Consider the following 20,782-nt stretch of genomic DNA (forward strand, 5'->3'; position numbering starts at 1 on the left):
ATCATGTTAAAGTGCTATGGCACCCCTCATTTTTTAATTGTTCAACAGATAATTTCCATTGTTTTTTAATGGATTAAGTCAGTATAAAATACTGCCAAAATAGTTTTTAATTTGCTGTTCTTTTTCAAGACTTTTTCTTGGTTTGAAATTCAAGCCTGAGCTTATCTGGATCTCAATAATCTGTTCTGACTTTTCCCATAGGTAGCACTTCTCCTACATACTAGTTTTTTCTTAATAAACCTTGTGTTCTGATATTTCTCACACGTAGAACCTCTCTTGCATACTAGGTTGTTCTTGATAAATCTTCTTTTCCCTTGGTCCAGTTCATAATTATTGCTATGTGCTCATGGAAGCAGGAACAGTCCTGGTTACTTTTGGTCTCTTGTACTGAATTCTGGCATTACACCCTGGCTTCTGTTATGCTTCAGAGAGCTGTGGCAAGTTCTTTATTATGTCTTTGTTTTGTTTTTCTGGATTGAGTGGGCAATGCTATCCTGAGAGAGTGTGTAGAGGTTAGTAGCAGAATTAACCTGTGTCTTGTTAGGCAAGGGTTTCACCTGATGAACCAGAAAGCCAAATGGGAGTGGAGAATAAAACCATCATAATCAAAGAGGAACAAAAGACCAGATCTTATAAATGTTACTTTTCTGAATAATCACTCCCAGCATTCCAAGTGGACATTCCATTTAGGGGATGTTGGGAGCTGTAGTCCAAAAAAAGTCTTTTCCAAGCCATACCAAGAGTCCAGCACAAGAGACTGAACAGATGGATGAAGCTGTCAGTGAAACAAAACCAGCAAGGTTCACAAAGGCCAAAGCAGTGGTTTGGGTTAGAAATGAAAAGTTATAGGAAGTGTGTATACTCTCCAGGGCTAGGAAGAGCCAACAAACAATGAAAGGGAATGGAATGGATCATTATTCAAAACAGCAAAGAGAGAATAAATAAATAAATAAATAAATAAATAAATAATTTTTTAATTTTTATACCGCTTTTCCTACAGATCAAAGAGGTTCACAGTCATTAAAACTCTATGACCCATGTCATAGTACAATATATCATACAAATCCAAAAATACAATCAAAGTTTAAAAACATATATAACAGGCATCAGATAAAAGCTATTCCAGTATGGACTAATTTCTCTACAGCGAGTTGGGCGGGTATGCTACCCGGAAGAGATCAGTTTTCAATGCCTTCTTAAAGGCTTCTAATGTCGAACTGAGTCGAACCTCTTCCGGGAGCGTGTTCCAATGGGTTGGAGCTATTGCTGAATAAGCTTTTTGATAAGTTGCTGCCAATCTTACCTTTGGCCATTCAAGAACATATTTCTCCATTGTTCTGAGGGTGCAGGGCGGATTATGTAGGGAGAGGCACTCCCTCAAGTAACTCGGCCCCAAGCCATGTAGGGCTTTATAGGTAACAACCAACACTTTGTATTGCGCCCAGAAGCTAATTGGCAGCCAGTGTAAAGATTTTAGTACAGGTGTTATATGGTCAGTTCTAGACGTTCCCGCAACCAATCTGGCTGCAGCATTTTGAACTAGTTGAAGCTTCCAGACTTGGTACAAAGGTAGCCCCATGTAGAGTGCATTACAGAAATCCAAGCGAGAGGTTACCAGTGCATGTACTAACATTTCAAGGTCCTTTTGATCCAGACAGGGGCGCAGTTGATGTATCAGCCGAAGCTGGTACCAAGCACTCCTGGCCATCGCATCCACTTGAGATGATAACTGTAGAGATGAGTCCAGGAGTACTCCCAAACTGCGGACTTTGTCCTTTAAGGGGAGTGTAACCCCGTCCAGGATTGGATGACAAATTTCCATGTCTGGATTTGGGGCACCTATTACGAGTACCTCTGTTTTCTCTGGATTCAGCTTGAGTTTGTTTTCCCTCATCCAGCCCATTACTGACTCCAGGCAGGCATTCAGAGGAGAGATGCCCTCCTTAGTCACTGTATCAGCCGGAGACATGGAGAGAAAGATCTGGGTGTCATCAGTGTACTGATAACACCGTGCTCCATGCTTCCGGATGATCTCTCCCAGTGGCTTCATGTAAATGTTAAATAGCATGGAGGACAGAATGGCGCCCTGAGGGACAAGAGCAGCTGTCCCCCAGCTTCACCATCTGGAACCTTCCTGAGAGGTAGGATCGGAACCACTGGAGCGCAGTGCCCCCGAAACCTAATACCTAATGGTATCGAAGGCCGCAGAGATGTCCAAGAGCACCAACAGGGTTACACTTCCCCTGTTGATGCCCAGACGGAGATCATCGACTAAGGCGACCATGGCAGTCTCAACTCCATGTCCCGCTCTGAAGCCAGTTTGAAATGGGTCCAGATAATCGCTTTCATCCAAGACAGCTTGGAGCTGAAAGGCAACTGCCCTTTCAATCACCTTGCCTAAGAATGGTAATAAGGAGACTGGCCTGTAATTACTCCTCAACAGGGGATCAAGGGAGGGTTTCTTCAGAATGTATACCTTTGTCCTTTGTTTGTTTGAAAATCTGTTGTACTAATAAGTGAAATGGCTATCTAAGTTCAAGACTGGTAGTTCCACACAGCATTCTGGATGTGTCAAGAAACTAAACAGTAGCTATGAGCAATGGGCTGTGTCTCTGTGTGTGGTGGATCAGGCTTATTTTTCATGCAGTGCATTTGATTTGCTGGGATGAAGTTATATTTTCTCTCAGGATGATTTATTTATTATGTATTTATAGGCTATTTTCCATAGAGCAGTATCATAAACCTGGAGGTGGGTGATCCATAGAAGCAAATGCTGCTAAGCCCCACTCCTAGCCCCAGAGTGTCCATGAAATGTCATGGATCAAGTGTATGCCTTCTGTTCTATGCAAAGATCATACTCTCTTGACAGAAATTGAAAGATTTGATATGTTCACTGGATTGTATGAGATTAAATGTATGTATGAGTATGTGAGAGAATGAGTAGATTTTAAACCAATTATTTCAAGCACAATTATCATCTATGGCACTATTCAAAGCCAGGACAGCAAAAACTCTCCCAAACCACATATCCCTTCAAAGTTGCATGTTCAATGCTTTTGTTCAGATCTGCTACAATAGAGTTGTTTTCAAAGTGCAGGCCTCCAGATACTGTTGGATTGCCACTCCCAGCATTCCTCAATATTGGTTATGCTAAACAGGGCTGATGGGAGTTCCATTCCAGAAGTATCTGGAGAGGTTGCACTTTGCCCATCCTCATGTTAAGGAATCATTTTGGGTAGCGTTAATTCCCTTCCTGGAAGTATGTTTGCCCGTGGTTTGACCATGTGCATGTACCCTGAACTGCTTGATTATGTCACGCATACTGTCTTTTAGGTTTCTCTTATTGTTTATCCCTTTAGTTATTCCACCTTGTCTGTACCTTTTCAGTAACCCCCTGCTTTGCTTGACTCACCTTTGGAATCATGTGTTAAAAATGAGGCATGCAGGTACAAGGACACCTGTGTGCACTAATCCACTGGTTAAGGGACAGCAACACCAAAATGATGAGATGCAACAGGAAGTGGTCTTACAATTCTGCTGTAAATTCCACTCTGGAGCAGAAAATATGTGCAGGATTCTCCACAGGATCTCTATCACCACCTAGTAACAAGAAGGCTAGAAGAAACCCTATACCTTCAAACATCCAAATGTGTTGCTGTGCTGTTCACATTGATCTATTGATACAAAGCTTTCCCCACACATGTGATGGCATCACTGCAAACTGTCAAGCTGCCTCAAGACAGTATGCACATAGGCCAGTTTCATCAGTATATAATGTAAATATATTTAATTTTAAATATTTTGGCTGCTTTCAGTCACCCACCAATTTGAACTGAATATGAATTTATGAACCATTTCTAAATTTGCTGTGGATTTCACCACTTTTCTTCCACTTCAGTGGCCTTGCCCAATTTGGATTAAGATAAGCCACTGTAACCAACCACTTTGAGCCACAGCAGACCCTCCACAAATTTTGCCAGCTCAACCTCTGTTCTTTGGAAAACCTCAAGAGAACGAGACCTCAGGAAAGAGTACTTCAAAGAATAAGGGAAGAATGGAGAAAGAGAAAAGGATTGCTGCTTCTGTATAATCGGAAATCCTCTCCAACATAAATTCACCTCAGTGACTCACCAGACAGCCACATAGTGCTTCATATCCGACTATAGAGTCAGCCAAAGTGTGTTTTATTGAGAAAACAGGGGAAAAAACACATTTGGTTGTTTAGTACAGAAAAAAAAGCACTTAGCTACTGCCTTTATGATCTAAAAGTGTTCCCAAAGATGTTTTACAACAATTGAAATCACATTACACTTAGATCCCTTGCCATGTAATTTCCTGCATGCCCTTGGTCTGATTATAGTTGGGTGGGACTGTGTTTGTGCTTTAGCAGAGTCTGGATCATTGTTCCTGGAAATGCTGCCACTGCACTTGTTCTGTTTTATTTCCTGCTGCAGTGAGGCCATGCATGTCCCGTCTCATCTATGTCATAGTTGTGTCTGGAAATTAGGGAGAGGAATGGGGCAGAATGGGAGACACCACAATATGTTAACTTCTTCTGGTTGGTGATTGTCATTTCTCTACAGGCAATCCAACTGGCCATGCTAAAAAAGCTCTGAAGCAGCGGTTCCTCAAGCTGCTGCCCTGCTGCCGCCAGCCCAAATCCATCCCCTCAGTCAGCGAAAGCAAGTGACCTTTCTGCCTCTCTATGTGTTTTCTCTGTGCTGTGATGTCATAAGGCCCAGGAGTGAGGGAGAAGGGATTCCCTCTGTGGAGACCTGATACTAGACCTTAATAGGCCATTTTTTCTCAATGCAAACCTCAGCTCAAAAGCATAAAAGAATCTTGGAGGAAGGGTGGAATGTAAATGCAATAAACAAACATCCACATATACTCCTACAGGCCTTATTTATACTTTCAAAGATATGCTTGGAAACTGTGTGGGCCATTTCTATTGGGAGGAGGAGGGGGTTGCTCTTCAATATACTGGATGATTGGGAATGAAACCTTCAGTTGCTCTGCATAGCCCTGAACTGTTTTATCTTCACACAGTAGTGAAGGCTTTCAAATAAACTGTGAACAATCAGAGAAGTCATGTAGCTTTGCTTAATATATATGGACCATAAAATTTTAGATGCCAAATTTTGAGGTTTTTTAATGCAGAGATTGCATTAGACCTTGTCTCTTTGTTTTTCTATAGCTTGTTAATACATCTAGGGAGGAAAAATCAGAGCCTCATCAATGATTCTGTTTTAATATATTTAAAGATTTTTCACCTAGGAAGATTATATAACTCAAAACTTACTTCATCTCATTTGATTTTACTACACAGGTTACAGTCTTTGCTACTGTACGTCTACTGTGCTATGGATTTTGAAGGCCCAAGCCTGTCTTAAAATATTTGTAATTAATAATACTTGCTCTACCCTACAAGGAAAATACATTTAGAGATATAAAATAGAGTTCATATGTCAGATATTTGTGTGTTGGGGGGGGGGGGGGTTCTATTGGCCTTTGGCTATACCTGCTTATTTTATTTATTATTTAAATTTATAGCCTTATAAGTTCCAGGGCACTATGTATGAGAATATTTGTCAGTCTATTAACCTACCAATCTATCAACAACTGGTTTGAAAAAGTCCAACATCTTTGTTTCATATTGTGGCTACTCCAGCCAGATGCCTGTGGGAAGCCTACATGCAAAGCAGAAGCAGATATTCAAATGCATGCTGCCATTTTACACAGAGACTTCACTTAACTCTCTTGTCTATTAACTATTGATTAGCCTATCTTCTATGAATTTGTTTAATCGCCCTTCAAAATGTCTACACCAGTAGCCATCACACACATTGTAACAGTGCATAAGTTATAATTATGGGCTAGAATCCTGTTGGTGAGTCCCAACAAGAGTAGACCCATTCAATTAAATGTTAAATAATGAGTCAATATATAGATAAATCTCATTGATCCAAAGGGTCTGCTCTGTGTAGAACTAGCAATAGAATTCAAGCCATGCATTGTTACCCAAGCTTCTGGAGAAAGGATCTGCTTTCCACAGATTCAGATCTGCTTATATTTGTGTGCTTGCATTTGGGTACTTGTGTCTAGTAGGGAGGTATGTGTAAGTGTGTGTCACAGAGAACATTTCCAGTTAAAATTGCCTCTGTTTTTGTCAATACCTTGGTTGCTTACTCTTTTACCTTCTTGATTATTGTGAACAGCCCTATCACTGTGATGTTGGACATCTAACAACTAACAGATGGCAAGAGATTTAATAAAAAAGCTGAATGTAGTTTGAGAGTCTAAACATTTCATAGTTGAATTTAATCACGAAGACAGAAAATGAAGTTCAATTTTAGCAGAAAATCAGAATGCGGTTGATTTTTGTGAGTCTGAAGACATTGTAATGATGGTACTGCCCTTTATTAAGAATACAGTTGTCTCTCCATATTCACTAAGGTTAGGGGAACAAGACCCCCGTGAATATGGAAAACCACAAATAACAAAAACACTGTTTTTACCTGAGAGGACACCTCTCTGGGAATCTCTAGGTCCTCCAGTGCAACTATGTGGTCAATGTCCAACATACACTGACTATAGAATGGCACTGGAGTAGCTACAAATGGTCTTTCAGTGCAACATTTAGTTAAAGTTGACCACAGAGTTGCACTGGAGGACCTAGGCAGTCCTAGAGAGAACATATTAATGAAATCCATGAATAATCAAATCCTCAAATATCAAAGCCGCAAATACGGAGGGATGACTGTATTTGTGCTTCCACTGACTCTGTTTATATATTTATATGTCAACAGATATTACTAAAACACCAGAAGCTTCTAGGGTATGCTCTCCTCCAGAGGAGCACTGCCTCAAAATGTTTCACTTGCTCAGAAAATAGGGAGCAGATAAGATTATACATTCACTGTGTACATGGAAGATGGATAAACCAGTCCTGGTTTCCAGTTCACATCCAAATTGGGCCCACCTCCAGAAATTCAATATGGTAATGTGTTTAACAGACATTTCAAAAAGTAGGGTCCTTTCTTAATCAGATATCTAAACCTCCTCTCAGACAAGATAAAGTCACTGGAGACTAGATTTTTGGTTGCAGTACATGAGAGTCCTTGTATCTGTAATTAGTTCTATAATAAACATGCATATGTGTTAATTTCTATGTTCTTGCAGGAAACAGAGAGCAAGTCCAAGCTGGCCCAGGCTTCAGCCATGTGAACCAAATCTATCTGTGTTTACTATAGTGGTAGGAAAAGGTTTCCACAATTCACTTTTAGTGGAAGGAGGAACAGAGGTTCTGTTTTGTTGGAGAGAGGAACAGGCGATCAAAACTAATTTCCTATACTTCTTCTGATGCTCTTATTTTTCTTGCAGACAGTGTAGAGGATGAGTTTGAACTCTCCACTGTTTGTCACCGGCCCGAGGGTTTGGACCAGCTACAGGAGCAAACCAAGTTCACCCGCAAGGAGCTGCAGGTCTTGTACCGAGGCTTCAAGAATGTAAGTGGTGGTGGTGGTGGTGGGGGAACCTTTTCTGTCTTCTTTGGAATATCTAGCAGCATGTGTGGTATTCACTGGTTCTTCTTTCTCTCTCTCTTTAAAATACATGGTTCTGGTCTAGGAAGAAACTGTCCTTTCCACATGTTTGATAGTGCACATTTATACCATCTGCTCATTCCATGCATTATTTATGCTCACCTTTTTCTCAGTGGCAGCCGGTGGCTACTGTGTCAGGCAAGCAGTGAATCTGTCCAGTTCTGAATTTGAAATTTGAAAAAGGTGTTCAAGGTTCTGAATCCTATCCCATCAATAGATTCAGCACCATGGATAGCTTTGTTAAAATCCAGACTAAAATCTAGGATGGAGTCATAGGCTTCATAGCCTATGAATCATAGAACTGGAAGGGGCCTCATAAACCACCCAGCCTTGCCCCCGACTCAATACCAGCTCTCCAGCTAGCAAGCTTTCTGACCTCTTTTGAAGATGTCCAGAGAAGGAAGTCTTACCACCCCTTTGGGTAATTTGTTCCATTGCCAAACCATTCTTGCTATCATGAAGTTCACATTCCCCACCGCCCCCATATATACACACAATCCAAAATGAAAGTCACCAGCTATTGCTGCATTTTCCTGTTCATTATTTACTCAGTCAACATTTAAGAAATAGTAAGTATTGTGTAATCCTCATTTGTATCTAAAAAGAGTACTACCAACAAGATATTGGTCAGTCTGGAAGCTTCTTGCTTTCCTCAGAGCCAAAGAAAGTGCCTTCCTGTTAAACTCCACAGATCTCTTTCTTTCTAATGTTCTTCTGTTTCACTCTCATATACTTCATCTGAGTCTTTAAACAACAGCATGAACCTCTGTAATTCTCACAAAAATGAATCTCTGTCAGTTTCCAAATTGGGCTTCAGTAATACTGTCTCCTTCTGATCCACCCTACATCTTCTGTGTCAAATATGGCTGCTCTAAAATAGCTCCATAAACAAAAGTGATTTTCTTTGGGTGGTTTGGCTAGCAGGCATCTCCAAAATGAACCCATTACACATTTCTACTATAGTTGGACTAAGGGGTTTTTCTATATTATCCATTGGTGTTTATACATGAGAGAATGGAGATGAGGGTAGATTCTGTGCTTTCAGTCATTTATTTTATGCACATGTGCACACACACATTACATGTGCACCTGTACTGAGCCACTCTCCCAGACCTATCCAAGATTTTATACTGTTTGTCTGCTTTCCACCATGGGGATGGGGAAACTCAGAATTAGTTCCTCTAAGCTTTCCTGGATTACACACCACACTGGTCCAATGATGAGGTATTTTCTAGGTTAGTACTTCCAAAGTGAACAACTCTACACTTTTCCATTTGACAGGAGTGCCCTAGTGGCATTGTTACTGAAGACAGCTTCAAGCAGATCTACTCACAATTCTTCCCACAGGGAGGTGAGTACCACTATCAGCAGAGGAAGGCAGATGGTTTGGGGACACTAGAGCAGTCTCCAGGACACAATGAGGTATATATCCTTGAGAACCTGGCACATTCTTCTTCAGCTGCCCACAGTTCCCCTGCCCACTTTGTAAAGCATACTCTACCTTGATCTTTATTGTAGAACACTGGTGTATGAATGTTCACAGTAAATAAATCTTCTGTACCCAAGCAAGGATTACCATAATTTCATGCAGTGTGACCAGATGTCCTCCTTTTCCCATGACAGGTTCAACCTTCTGTCCAGGAAGAGTTCCAAAATGTTCTCCATTTTGAGCATGACTAGGAAGCCCATTGAGTAACACCATATTTACTGTTCCTCTTCAAGAAATGTGTCTACTTGGCAGCCTGTCCTTGCTGCAAATAAGGGGATAGGATGTATTCTTCTAAAGCTCATTTTAGAAACAGCAATAGACAAGACTTGCCCCCTGAGCTTGGGGTGCAATTGTTTCTCAGAGGGTAAAAGGATAGCAAACCTGTTAGGAAATGGGTTGCTTCAGAACACAATGCAAAAAAGAGTTCCCCCACCTTCATTTCAGCACAGTGGATAAATGAAAGGAATAATTTAAATGTAGATTCAATCGAGGTTTTGATGCCAGCAAAGTACAATTTTAAGCATTTGTCTTGCTCAGAGTATAACGAACAAGGAATTTTAATGAAAAGTTCATCCGAAAAACACAGTTGAGTACATAACAAAATACATGTAATATAGCTGTAAATAAATAAAATATATGTAATATAGCTGTAAATAAGCCATATAAATGAATTTATATTTATATTAGTGTTCTTAACTTTTATTCTGTAGTATCCTACATTTTCTTGAATGCCCTACATTTTGTGATGCCTTTGTGGTTAGGACATCTGGTCACCCTGATTTCATGACATCTAAAATATCTTCCCAAAAATTTCAGATGTAGTCATATTCTATTATTATTCCCTGCCTGCTGCCCTTATTTATAATTTGCCAAAAGGTGGTAAAAGAAAGGTGTTCAGCCTGCTTCTCTTTATTTAGTCTGATACTCTTCTCCTCAGATTCGAGTACGTATGCAACTTTCCTTTTCAATGCATTTGACACTGATCACGATGGCTCTGTTAGTTTTGAGGTAAGATTCCATGTCTTCTTATTTACATTCAGTATAGGCTGCCCTGTAATCAGAAGTTCACTGAGCAACCCACAGAAAAATACTAACTGAAGTAAATTTGGTCTCTGCTAGTAAGGCAGTGGGATTTGGAATCCTTGACAGGATCATCGGCAAGTGTTAAAAAATATCTGGTGTAACAGAAAGGGTGAATTTGTATTTAGTATCTTTGCCAGGATCCATCGTGATTTAGTGGTTTTAGTATATAGAGAGATCTTGTAGCACCTTTGAGACTAACTGAAATAAAGAAGTTGGCAGCATGAGCTTTTGTAGACTTCAGCCTACTTCCTCAGATGCATATGGACTATGACACTGGATACCTGGGTTAAAATCCATGCTTGGCCATGGAAACCCACATTGGGTGGCCTTGGGTAGGTCACATTCTCTCAGCCTCAGAGGAAGACAAAGGCAACATTCCCTCTAAACCAATCTTGCCAAGAAGAATCCATGATAGGTTCTCCTTAGGCCAGGTCACAATAAACTGGAAATGTCTTGTAGGCACACAACAATGGCAGCTTTGCTAGATATTTTGCTTTAGCTTGGTAGTTCAAAGCTGGGGTATGAGCCTTCCTCTGCTACTAATGGGTGCATAATTTTCATAGCTTTGCAATGGGGGATTGGCCACACCTGCCACTTTTATTTGTTTGTGCACTATATAGCCCTTGGGAATCAATTTTCCATTTATCTTGCCTGGTGGGAGTTGTACCCCAATCCATGGGCACCATTTAGCCAGCTGCAAGGAACTGGATTGCTAGCCATGGGAAAGTCTGGTTAGAATTAGTTTTACTACCTGCTGTGAGCGATATCAGACTCCATCCATTTAAGGGCTAGACTTTAGTGTGTCTCTGCTGTATACTTTCTACTTCTTGGTATTATGCACCTTCAGGTTGATTCTGACTTATGGCAACCCTTTCTTAGGTTTTCCTTGGCAAGATTTATTCAGAGGTTGCTACCACCTTCCTCTAAGGCTGAGAAATTGGGACTTCCCTAGGATCACCCAGTGGGTTTCCATGGTTGAGCAGATAGATTCAAACCGTGGTCTCCTGGAGTCTTAGTCCAATTTTCAAACCACTACTCTATGCTGGCTCTTCATCACTTACCACTAATAAAGACAGTAATGAATGGCAGTGTTTGATACCAAATAAAGTCTTGTGGATTCCTAGTCTCACAGTCAGTTCCAGCTCAGAATACCCTGCCCCTTTTAATTTAAATGTTTCCTGGAATGAGTGCTACAGAGTGATCAGAATTGATAGGGAAACCTTGTTTCTGTTTCGATATATGTCCAGTCACCATAGGTCAACAACCAACTCAAAGGCACGCAAACAAAATCACACACACTACACAACACAACACAGAGCCTTGCTACTTAGCGGAGCAGTGGGGCCACCTACTGGAAATTTTTGAATCTGCACTTCTAGACTGTTGCCACTTTCAAACTAAGGAGTTTATCACACAAAGGAGATCGGGAGTTTATCCTGTGAATATCCCAGAGTATTAAATTTTTCAATAATAAATAATTCTGTCCCTAAAATGGTTCTTCATTCTGGTATCTGAGATCAACAGATAAATGTAGTTGGGGCTCTGGGACAGTACCAGAAAGAGAGGACCCTTTGTGCACGTGTGAGACCTACTCTAGGAAGAGGACATGTAAAATTAGGAGTTTATCACATGGGAGGAATTTTAATTTTGAATAAAAAGAAAGTGGGGCCAGAACGCATTCATGTGAATTCGCTAGTTCAGCAAATTTATGTGAATTCGAATTGCGTTCGAACTGACTTCCCATTGCCCAAAAACAGCTTGCCATTGCCTGAAATTGCGTGTGGTAGTCTATCATGCAATAACGTTAAGCTCCATGATTGCGTTCAGATTGCCATTGGATTATACTTCCAATTTCCCTTGTCTGATAATGTCCTTAGAACAACAAAAATAGATTATAAATGGCAAAGCACAATGGACCGTAATACAAAAATCTTAACATTTGAGCCCGTTTTCAGCTCTGAAGCCTCAATGTGAGACTAATACGCCGATCCCTATGCATATAATCCACACAAAATATGGATTATTTAAAAAAACACCAGCAGGTTCAGAAAGCTATCCCCTTTTTATCCTTTGGAGCTCTGGCGTCTAGCCACTGAGGACTGGATCATCTGCACCAACTGAACAATTAATGAGCCACACCTGGGACCTGGTAGTTTATAGCCAGCAAGTCTTCTCACATTCCTATAGCTCAGTGCTTCCCAAACTGTTCTCTTTAAGGGATTTTGGACTTTAGCTCCCAGAATCCCAGACTATTGACCAACATGGCTGAGGCTTCTGGGAGCTGAAGTCCAAAATCTGTTAAGGGCCAATGTTTGGGGACCACTGTTTGTAGCTGGAGCACTTAAGTCACAGCTTTGGTGGTGCTTAATTGTGCTTTTTGATTTGTTTCTTCATTCCATTTTTCTCCTTTATTTTCCTACAGGACTTTGTGGCGGGCTTGTCCATTATTTTACGTGGCACTATAGATGACCGGCTCAACTGGGCTTTCAACCTCTATGACCTGAACAAGGATGGCTGTATTACCAAAGAGGTATGGGGAGAATTGGAGCCATGAAGATCATAGACTTTGCTGGCACTATTCACATCTGTGAATTTTCATTAGCCTGTGACATTATTTCTTTCAACCATTCTCTGTGCTCTGACTTACAGGAAATGCTGGACATAATGAAATCCATTTATGACATGATGGGGAAGTATACTTACCCAGCCATGCGAGAAGAGGCACCTCGAGAGCATGTGGAAAGCTTCTTCCAGGTGAGCCTAAAGCTGGAATATTTCCATGTCAGTATCCTACACCTCATGAGATCTTCTGATATCTAGGAGTTATCATTGTGTATTATTTGGATCCAGATAATAGGGTGTATCATCTTTCTAGAAGCCTTAGTACAAGCTTTTGTCAGAGACTTAGCTTTCTTGATGGCACCTTGTGTCTCCCACTTCCTTTAGTTTTCCAAAAAACATTGAGTTTGAATAAATGTTGACATTTCTGAAAATTACTTCTTCCTTGAGCCAGCATAATATAGTGGTTTGAGCTCTGGACTACAACCCCAGAGAACAGGATTCAAATCCCCAATCTGTCATGGCAACCCTTTGGGTGACTTTGTGCAAGTCATATTCTCTGTCTCAGAGGAAGGCAAAGGCAAACCATCTCAAATCTTGCCAAGAAAACCCCATGGTAGGTTCACCCTCAGGGTTGCTATAAGTTAGAAACAACTTGAAGGGACACAACTGTTAGAAAAAAATTGTTTTGGGTGATGTCTCTTGCCCTGTGGTTCCAAACTGGATGTAGATGCAGTCTCTTCTGGAACTCAAGATCCTGGCAAACTCCAACACAAGCTTCAGCTTGCTGGAACAATGCCTAGTGAAACAGCTGCTTAATTAAAGAAACAAACACTAAAGCAGGCTTCACTCAATGAGGGCTTTTTATTGTCTTAGTTGCTATATACACGAGCTAATAGCTAATAACTGTACAACACATCTTTCTCTTTCAGAGTCCATACTCAGAGAAAGCCACTAGAACATAAGATCAGTCTTTGTTCTCACATAAGAATAACATTCCCACGATGTAGTCACATAGGACAGCTCCTTTCCCACAAGTTGCCATGCAACATAGGAACCAATCATAGTACAAACAAAAAACATGCCTTGTTTACATTTTGTCTCGTTCATTTGTCCTTGAGTAGTCTGTCTGAGGCCTAGAATTTTTGACCTTCAGTCTGTAACCAATTTAAACTTTAGCAAACCATTGTCACATCTGGACATTTTAAATACAAATACAAATATACATTAACAACAACAACTTGTTCCTTGCTTATTTATTGAATTCAGTTCTTTTGCCTCCAGTGCTTCCAAGATGCTATCAGGGAAGTACAGAGCCATTTTCTGCCAGCTGTGTTTTCTAGCTCCTGCATAGTACGGACAAATTGCTAGACCCATTCTGTCATGAGGCTGGAAATATGCCTGTTGGTTATGGACATTGTAGTAGGCCTCTCTGTATCTGGTGCTGCTCCTAGGAAACAATTGTCATTTCATTTTCAATTTTCATTACTCTGTGCTTACATTTTAGAAAATGGATCGAAACAAGGATGGCGTGGTGACTATTGAGGAATTCATTGAGTCCTGCCAAAAGGTAATATAGCAAATGGCCTTGGATACACATTTGGCTATTGTGGCCCTTTGTAGTAGCAAATAACATAAAGGCATGGCCTAAAACAGGGCTGGCACCTTACATCTTGGCAGCACTGCTTCTTTTAGATTTTTATACCACCAAAATTCTGTGGCTGGGAGGAGAATCTTTTTGAGGAACAACAAAAAAAGATTAGAGGGGTTGAATTAAACCAATAGGCCTCTTGTTACCCACACCTGCTCTAGAATGCACAGTGTTTGGCCAGAATAAGAAAGCGAGAATGAATTTTCTGGTATATCTGTGCTGGCATCACCAGCACACTTTAAAGAATCCTCCAGCCATCACAGTCACCGAGAAGCTGGTTGAATGGGGGATTCCAGAAGTTGTAATCCAAAAAAGTAACATGTCCAAAGTATGGATTGAGACAATTGCTATTTCCATGCTAAGCAAAATAAATAAAATGGGGTGGTGGTGATCAGATTTGAAGCACAAAGGGGAAGCATCCTTTTCATAGCACTTCATCTTTAGACATTCGTCCTCATTTCCTCCCACATTCAAGGCCTTGACACCATTTTCTTTCCAACAGGATGAAAACATCATGAGTTCCATGAAGCTCTTTGACAATGTGATCTAGCCAGCCACTCCTGGAGCCCAGACCTTCACACACCCCCAGGGCTTCCCTCCTTGGTATATCCCTCTGAGGCACTCTTCTCTTGGCTGCATGGACAAAGCAGCTTCTTGTCCACACTGGACCAGGTGACTTTTGTAGAGGCAATCCTCATTTATTCAGGATGCACCTGGAGAATTCCCTGCAATGGGAATGAAGTGGGAGGTTTTGGCTGCTTGGGCCAAGGTCCAGCAAGGGGAGTGGCTGGCATTTGCACATACTTCCTTTGGGCATTGAAGATAAAATGGACCAACCTGCTGCCTCCACCCCCAGGAAATTGCACTGTCCTGTGTTGTCACCAAATAGCGTGCCCACCCTTCAGGGCCTTCTAGATCACAGCACCCTGTTGCCTCTCACTAGGGCTCGAAATGGGTTCCACACAACCAAATGGCAATGCAAACACCGATTGCCAAGGACTCATCAAGGAGTTGGTATATGTGCAATCTTCCCTCTCCCCTACAGGAGAAGATTTCATCTTAAATGAACCAAGGTTCTTATTGCACATGTGCTAATACCCTAATGCTTCCAACATTTCCTGGCAAAAAGGTATCTTGCAGTCCTGGCATTAAATTCAAGTTAAATTCTTAGCAGTTTTGGAGAAGAACGTCAGGTAGAGAGAAGAGGGGTTGGTGGGATTTTGCTTTGTGGCTTCTTTCCATGCACCCGCAACAGAGGGGGAATGTTGTACCACTCAAGAGAGGTAGGTGCCTTTATCTTTCATTCAAAAATCAGGAGAGACAGAGTGAATAATATTGGGATTCCTATGGAGAGGGAAAGCACTTAGCCCAAAAATTGGGTCCTAGATTTTCCATTGTTGCCAATCCCCAACAATGGGTAAAACAAAGTAGAATCAGAGAGGCCATTATATTAAAAAGGTCAGAGTGGAATCTAAACCTGTTTCTGTATGAGCTCATCAGGCAGAGTCTCTATGTGCTCCCAGATAATATGTATTAAGCGCCTTTGGCAACAAGGTACTATACAGGAAACAGGTAGCTCTAATGTCCTTGAGTGAGAAACTCAGGAATCAGGTAAGGACTGTGGGTAATAATGCACTTGAAGCCATGAGTATATCCAGGCATGAAGGCTACAAGCGGCCTCAGTCAAGCATAGGATTGTGCCATGTGCCTTGAGATGAAAAAGTTGTTTGAGATGAAAACATGAGTTCCATTAACACTCACTTATTGTGAACAGACTGTTGGACAGAGGTAGAAAAAGTTCTGTGTGCAAGGGGTAGATAAAGCATGGTGCAAAAGGGTCATATGGGATGAGATGGTGAGAATCTTTGCTGCTCCTTCCTCTTGCCAGTTATTTCCTTTCTCTGCACTGGAGCCTTGTCACTTTCCTTTAGCTGCTGCCCATTTCAGCCCAAAGGTTTATGCTACCTTTTCTGTTACTATCCTCAGAGCAAGTAGTTCTTGGACTCATCAGGAGCGAAAGCATTATCAGCAGCCAGCAACTTCAGAGCCTGTTTATAAAACTCCAAAAAAGAGTAACAGGTTCTGTAAAGGTTCTGCCGCTCTTATGAAGAGTCCCATCCATACAAGACAAGACAGGGATGTGGTGAGAGAACAAGGAGTAGGTAGACAAGAAGAGAGTCATGCGGCAGTAAAGGAGCAAAAGGGAGACATTTTGATGTTTTAGTAAATCTTTTACAGGGTTAAAATAGAATCTTACAGAAGGATACGAATAAGAGAAGCTATTTTGATGTGCAGAGATAGGAGTGGCACTGCAGAAAAGACAGAAACTGCTGGTAATGAAGCTGTGCAAACTGGAAAGGCCAACAGGAGAAGTACTCAAAGGCAAAAAAGGAAGCAAAACAGTCTGGTGCAGGGATATGAGGAGTTTTAAAGTTGCGGACTAGAACCTATTGCAGCATGGCAATAATCAATTTAAGGGGAGGGGTAATGTGATAAAAATGAAAGAAGAAATTAGTTGAAGCATTTTGAGTTGACCCAATAAAAAAGATGTAGTGAAAAGGGCCAACAATGAAGAGATTAGATTAAGAGATGGGCAAGGTCTTTTTCAGTAGGAATTACAGCAAGAAAAGCAGCAGCAGTACAAAGACAAGTCTGATGTAGGCAATGCATGAAGAAACCATGACAATGCTAAGGGTGGTACAGTATGGTTCTTTTGGCCACAAAAAGTTGAAGTTACTGTATCCCAACCCACCAACCTCTGTTGTGATGCCCCACAAATATGCTGACCTGTGGGGATGATGGGAGCTATATGCCAACACACTGTATTGTGGAAGGCTGCTGCATCCAAACAAAAGATGTGTGTATAGGCTAGGGAGGTGGGAGGTGGCCTATAAGCAAGCTAAAGGTTGAAGGGTCAGACAACAGTATCTAGGCAGCAGAGATAATGATCTTTGTTTCTGGCTCATCAAACTTCCCCTGAAGTACACAAATTATTTCTACCACCATTTCAATATCCATCCACAGTCCTCCTTTTATCCTAGTCTGGAGTTATCCTCATGTATGTTGTGGCTGATCCTTCATTATAACATCTGGACAACATTTGATCCTGCAATTTCAACCTGCTTGTAGTTTCATCTCTGAGTAAGCACTTGCATCAAACTTCAAGGCCCTGCTGAAGTGAGGGTTTCTGTGCTGGAGATTGCAGGCAGAATGTATTCATTCAGGAATAACTCCTCCATGTGGGTGGAAGGACAGGACTGAGATGGGAGTGGAACTGGCTGACTCAGAATTTATTAGCTATGCAAACAGACCTCCTAGGCTCTTTCCCTTCCTGAAGATTGCCATTTCACCTCCTGCCAATCCGTTACACAACTTCATCTTGTAGTTTAAATAATAAAGCATCACAGCAGGAACCAAGTCCTGAGGTCTAGGGCCTGCTCTATATCTACTTGAGAGTTTTCTTTAAAGTTTGGAACCACCAAGACAGTTTCAACTTTCTGCACTCCATTTTAAATCATTCATTTAACTTGGCTTATACTTCCACCTGTGCCTCCAGTTGATTATAACCCACCACATATCCCTCTTAACCCACCCCAAGCCCATCCTTTCCACACATATCCTTTCTTCAGTGAAACCATTTCTAATCTGACCTCTTCCTACTCTTCTTGCACTCCTTCCTCTTCCATCCAAGAAAACCAGTTTCTGTACACAACACAAACTTTTCCCTACCTTCCTTATTCCTTAAACCTTGCCAAGACTTTTTGTCTAGCTTATGTCACACTAAAGGTTGTGCACTAAAGTTTTTTTAAAATCAAATACATTTGAGCCTGCAGAAGGAGAGTATCATGATGGTGATAAAGTATCATAGCAAATCTCACTCAGACCAGCCAAAATATTCTGGTATTGCCCTATTATCCTGCATTTGTTCCTGGGACATTTTCCAATATAAAAGCTTCTTCAAGGAGTTTGTGTGTTTGATGTTAAAGCATGCTAACAGTTAGCATACTAAAGCTATTTTATTTATTTATCCCCATCTAGTGGCAGATCATACCACAGTATACAACAGGTTTCCATGTGGCCAGGGCAAGAATGCCTGGTGGTTGTGTGGAAACTCACCACACAGTGGAGAAAAACCATACTTCATGCCCCACAGTACAGCCATTATACAAGGCATTACGTCAAGGCTGTAACATCTAGGAGAAGGCCTGTCAGCTCCAGGTGAGATGGACAGGGGCACCACCTTCTAACAGAGCGTTCTGATGAAATGGCTGACCACTTGGGATAGGAGAGGGCAAATGAAGCTGGTCTGCTTTGAAAGATGAATATTTCCCCTAAGTTATGTATTACCATTTTAGTATGCATATAAAACTACCCTCAACTTTCTCTGGCGGATCTTTAGAATAGTCTGGCAGGAGCTGGTGCCTTCCTACCTCTCCCTTCCTCCTTACTGAAAACCTAAGATGTTCCTCTGGAACAGAGAAGGTTATTTCATGGCATAACTGATTATAAGAAGCAAGGCAGAACAGAATTAGTTGAGTGAGAAAAACAAAAATTAGAGTTAATTCAAAACCAAGACTGTCTTAACCTCAGATTTAAACTGGCTATTTCTGGGATACTTTTTAAAAAGAAAGACCAAGGAATAATTTCTCATAGTTCGTAGCCAAGTTGACGGGAAAGTGCAGGCAGGTGCAAACTGTGTATATAAAAAGCTACTGTAGTTTCTCTTTTGTGTTAGGCCAATAGTCCACCCATCCCAGTACAGTGCACCCTTGGTATCCACAGTGGCTTATTTCTAGAACCCCCTGTGGATACCAAAATCTGTGGATGCTCAAGTCCCATTAAATACAGTGGCATAGTAAACTGGTATCCCTTATGTAAAAAGGCAAAATCAAGGCTTGCTATTTGGAATTTATACTTTTAAAAAAATATTTTTAAGCTGTGGATGTTTGAATCCATGGATGAAGAATATGTGGATATGGAGGGCCAACTGTATTCTCTGCGTCTAGAGTTTTAGGCAGAGGTGTTTCCCAGCCCTATTATCAACCTTCCTTAAATGAAATTTCAACTTCAGACCTATGAGAACACATATGCCCGTTCTGCACGGGCCTTTGCGGCGCCCCCATCACGTGCTAGGGGTTGGCTGAGGGCCTAGCGTCCATACCGGCCTCACCCCTAGCACATGATGGGGGCGTAAAAATGGCTGCACCCTATACACACGGGCGCGGCCATTTTTACGTGCCGGATGCTTAGTGTCCGCACGTAGCACCACGAGAATGACGCAACAAGTGCACCATTGGCGCTTCGTCGTGTCATTTCCGCGACGCAAGAAGAAGCCCCATTTTGGCGCTTTTTTTAGCTGCGCCGGGAAGCCTCGCGGTTTGGCTGCTGGGGCTTTTCGGCGCAGCTAATGACGGCGCAGGCAGAGCGCCGCTTTTTGGCGCTCTGTAATACGCCATAGTCTACATTCTAAAATGCCAGATATAGTCTAAGGTCCACTAGAAACTATGCTGAGGAGCCAAGAACCTAGAGGTAATGCCACATTATTTTCCTTACCATGGTGAGATTTCCCAAAAGTCCAGCACTCATATTCGCACATTAAATCCAATGCTTGGAAGAGTTACTTTTTGGACTACAACTCCCACCATGCCTGGCCAACATGGCCAGTTGCATTCCAAAAAGTAATTTTTCTAAGCTTTGCAACATGGGGAGACAATACCCCATAGAGGTTTTATATTTAAGCAAATCTTAAGATCACATACCCAGTATCACTTTCAGCAGAGATTGCCCTCCTTCTGACAGTCTTGAATTAAACTGTTTCATCTGTAATCAGCAAGGCCAGTGTGATAAGATCATGAATTTACCTACCATCACTCTTTTCATGCAAGGGAATTTCAAACTATGTGAGATATGAGTAAAACAGCCAGGTTATTCTAAAAATAATGAAAATAAAAAGCAGAAGGCCATGAGCTCTTAATTGGTGTTATACTTTGTTCAATTCATGGTGGTTCAATTCAGAATATTCCATGGTTCTGCAAAGATAATTTCTCAACCTAACACATCTCTCACTACCTTGCAAAATGTTATTTTGTTTGAATATATCTCCATCCTGTTTGCTCATGTCCCTAATCTGATAGCTATCTTGAGGCTGCTATATACAGGTTGGAGAGTTAATAGTTTTGTCTTGCTGTCTACTGTTCCCTTCCTCACTGATATGCCAGCAGCATCTTTCTACCTATGCTCTCATTACAATCATCCAGTGGGAGTCAGAAACTCAAATCCCATTGCACTAGTGGGGCACACCAAGCTCTGTTATCAGCTTTGCATTTTCAACTCTGTATATTTTGTATAATAATGATAAAATATGACAATAAAATGCAACCACAATGGCTATGCACA

The 20,782-nt window shown here is 41.3% G+C and overlaps 1 protein-coding gene across 5 annotated transcripts in view; it reads left to right on the forward strand.

Moving 5' to 3' along the window:
• Nucleotides 1-20,782, forward strand: part of LOC149318434 (A-type potassium channel modulatory protein KCNIP2) — a 176,444-nt gene extending 155,662 nt beyond the window's left edge. For 3 of the 5 annotated variants that reach the window (XM_089509720.1, XM_089509719.1, XM_089509718.1), the window contains exons 2-8: nucleotides 7,384-7,508; nucleotides 8,886-8,955; nucleotides 10,031-10,101; nucleotides 12,599-12,706; nucleotides 12,826-12,930; nucleotides 14,243-14,305; nucleotides 14,889-20,782. In XM_089509720.1, coding sequence (XP_089365846.1) covers nucleotides 7,384-7,508; nucleotides 8,886-8,955; nucleotides 10,031-10,101; nucleotides 12,599-12,706; nucleotides 12,826-12,930; nucleotides 14,243-14,305; nucleotides 14,889-14,936 — 590 coding nt within the window. In that variant the 3' untranslated portion in view covers nucleotides 14,937-20,782. Of the gene's footprint in view, nucleotides 1-4,583; nucleotides 4,687-7,383; nucleotides 7,509-8,885; nucleotides 8,956-10,030; nucleotides 10,102-12,598; nucleotides 12,707-12,825; nucleotides 12,931-14,242; nucleotides 14,315-14,888 lie in introns of those variants that run through there. The other 2 variants (XM_089509721.1, XM_089509722.1) reach the window with 2 other exon arrangements.

The sequence above is a fragment of the Sceloporus occidentalis genome, unplaced genomic scaffold (assembly GCF_023333645.1).
Source record: "Sceloporus occidentalis isolate IW3139 unplaced genomic scaffold, rSceOcc1.0.p SCAF_2, whole genome shotgun sequence".
Lineage (NCBI taxonomy): Eukaryota > Metazoa > Chordata > Lepidosauria > Squamata > Phrynosomatidae > Sceloporus > Sceloporus occidentalis.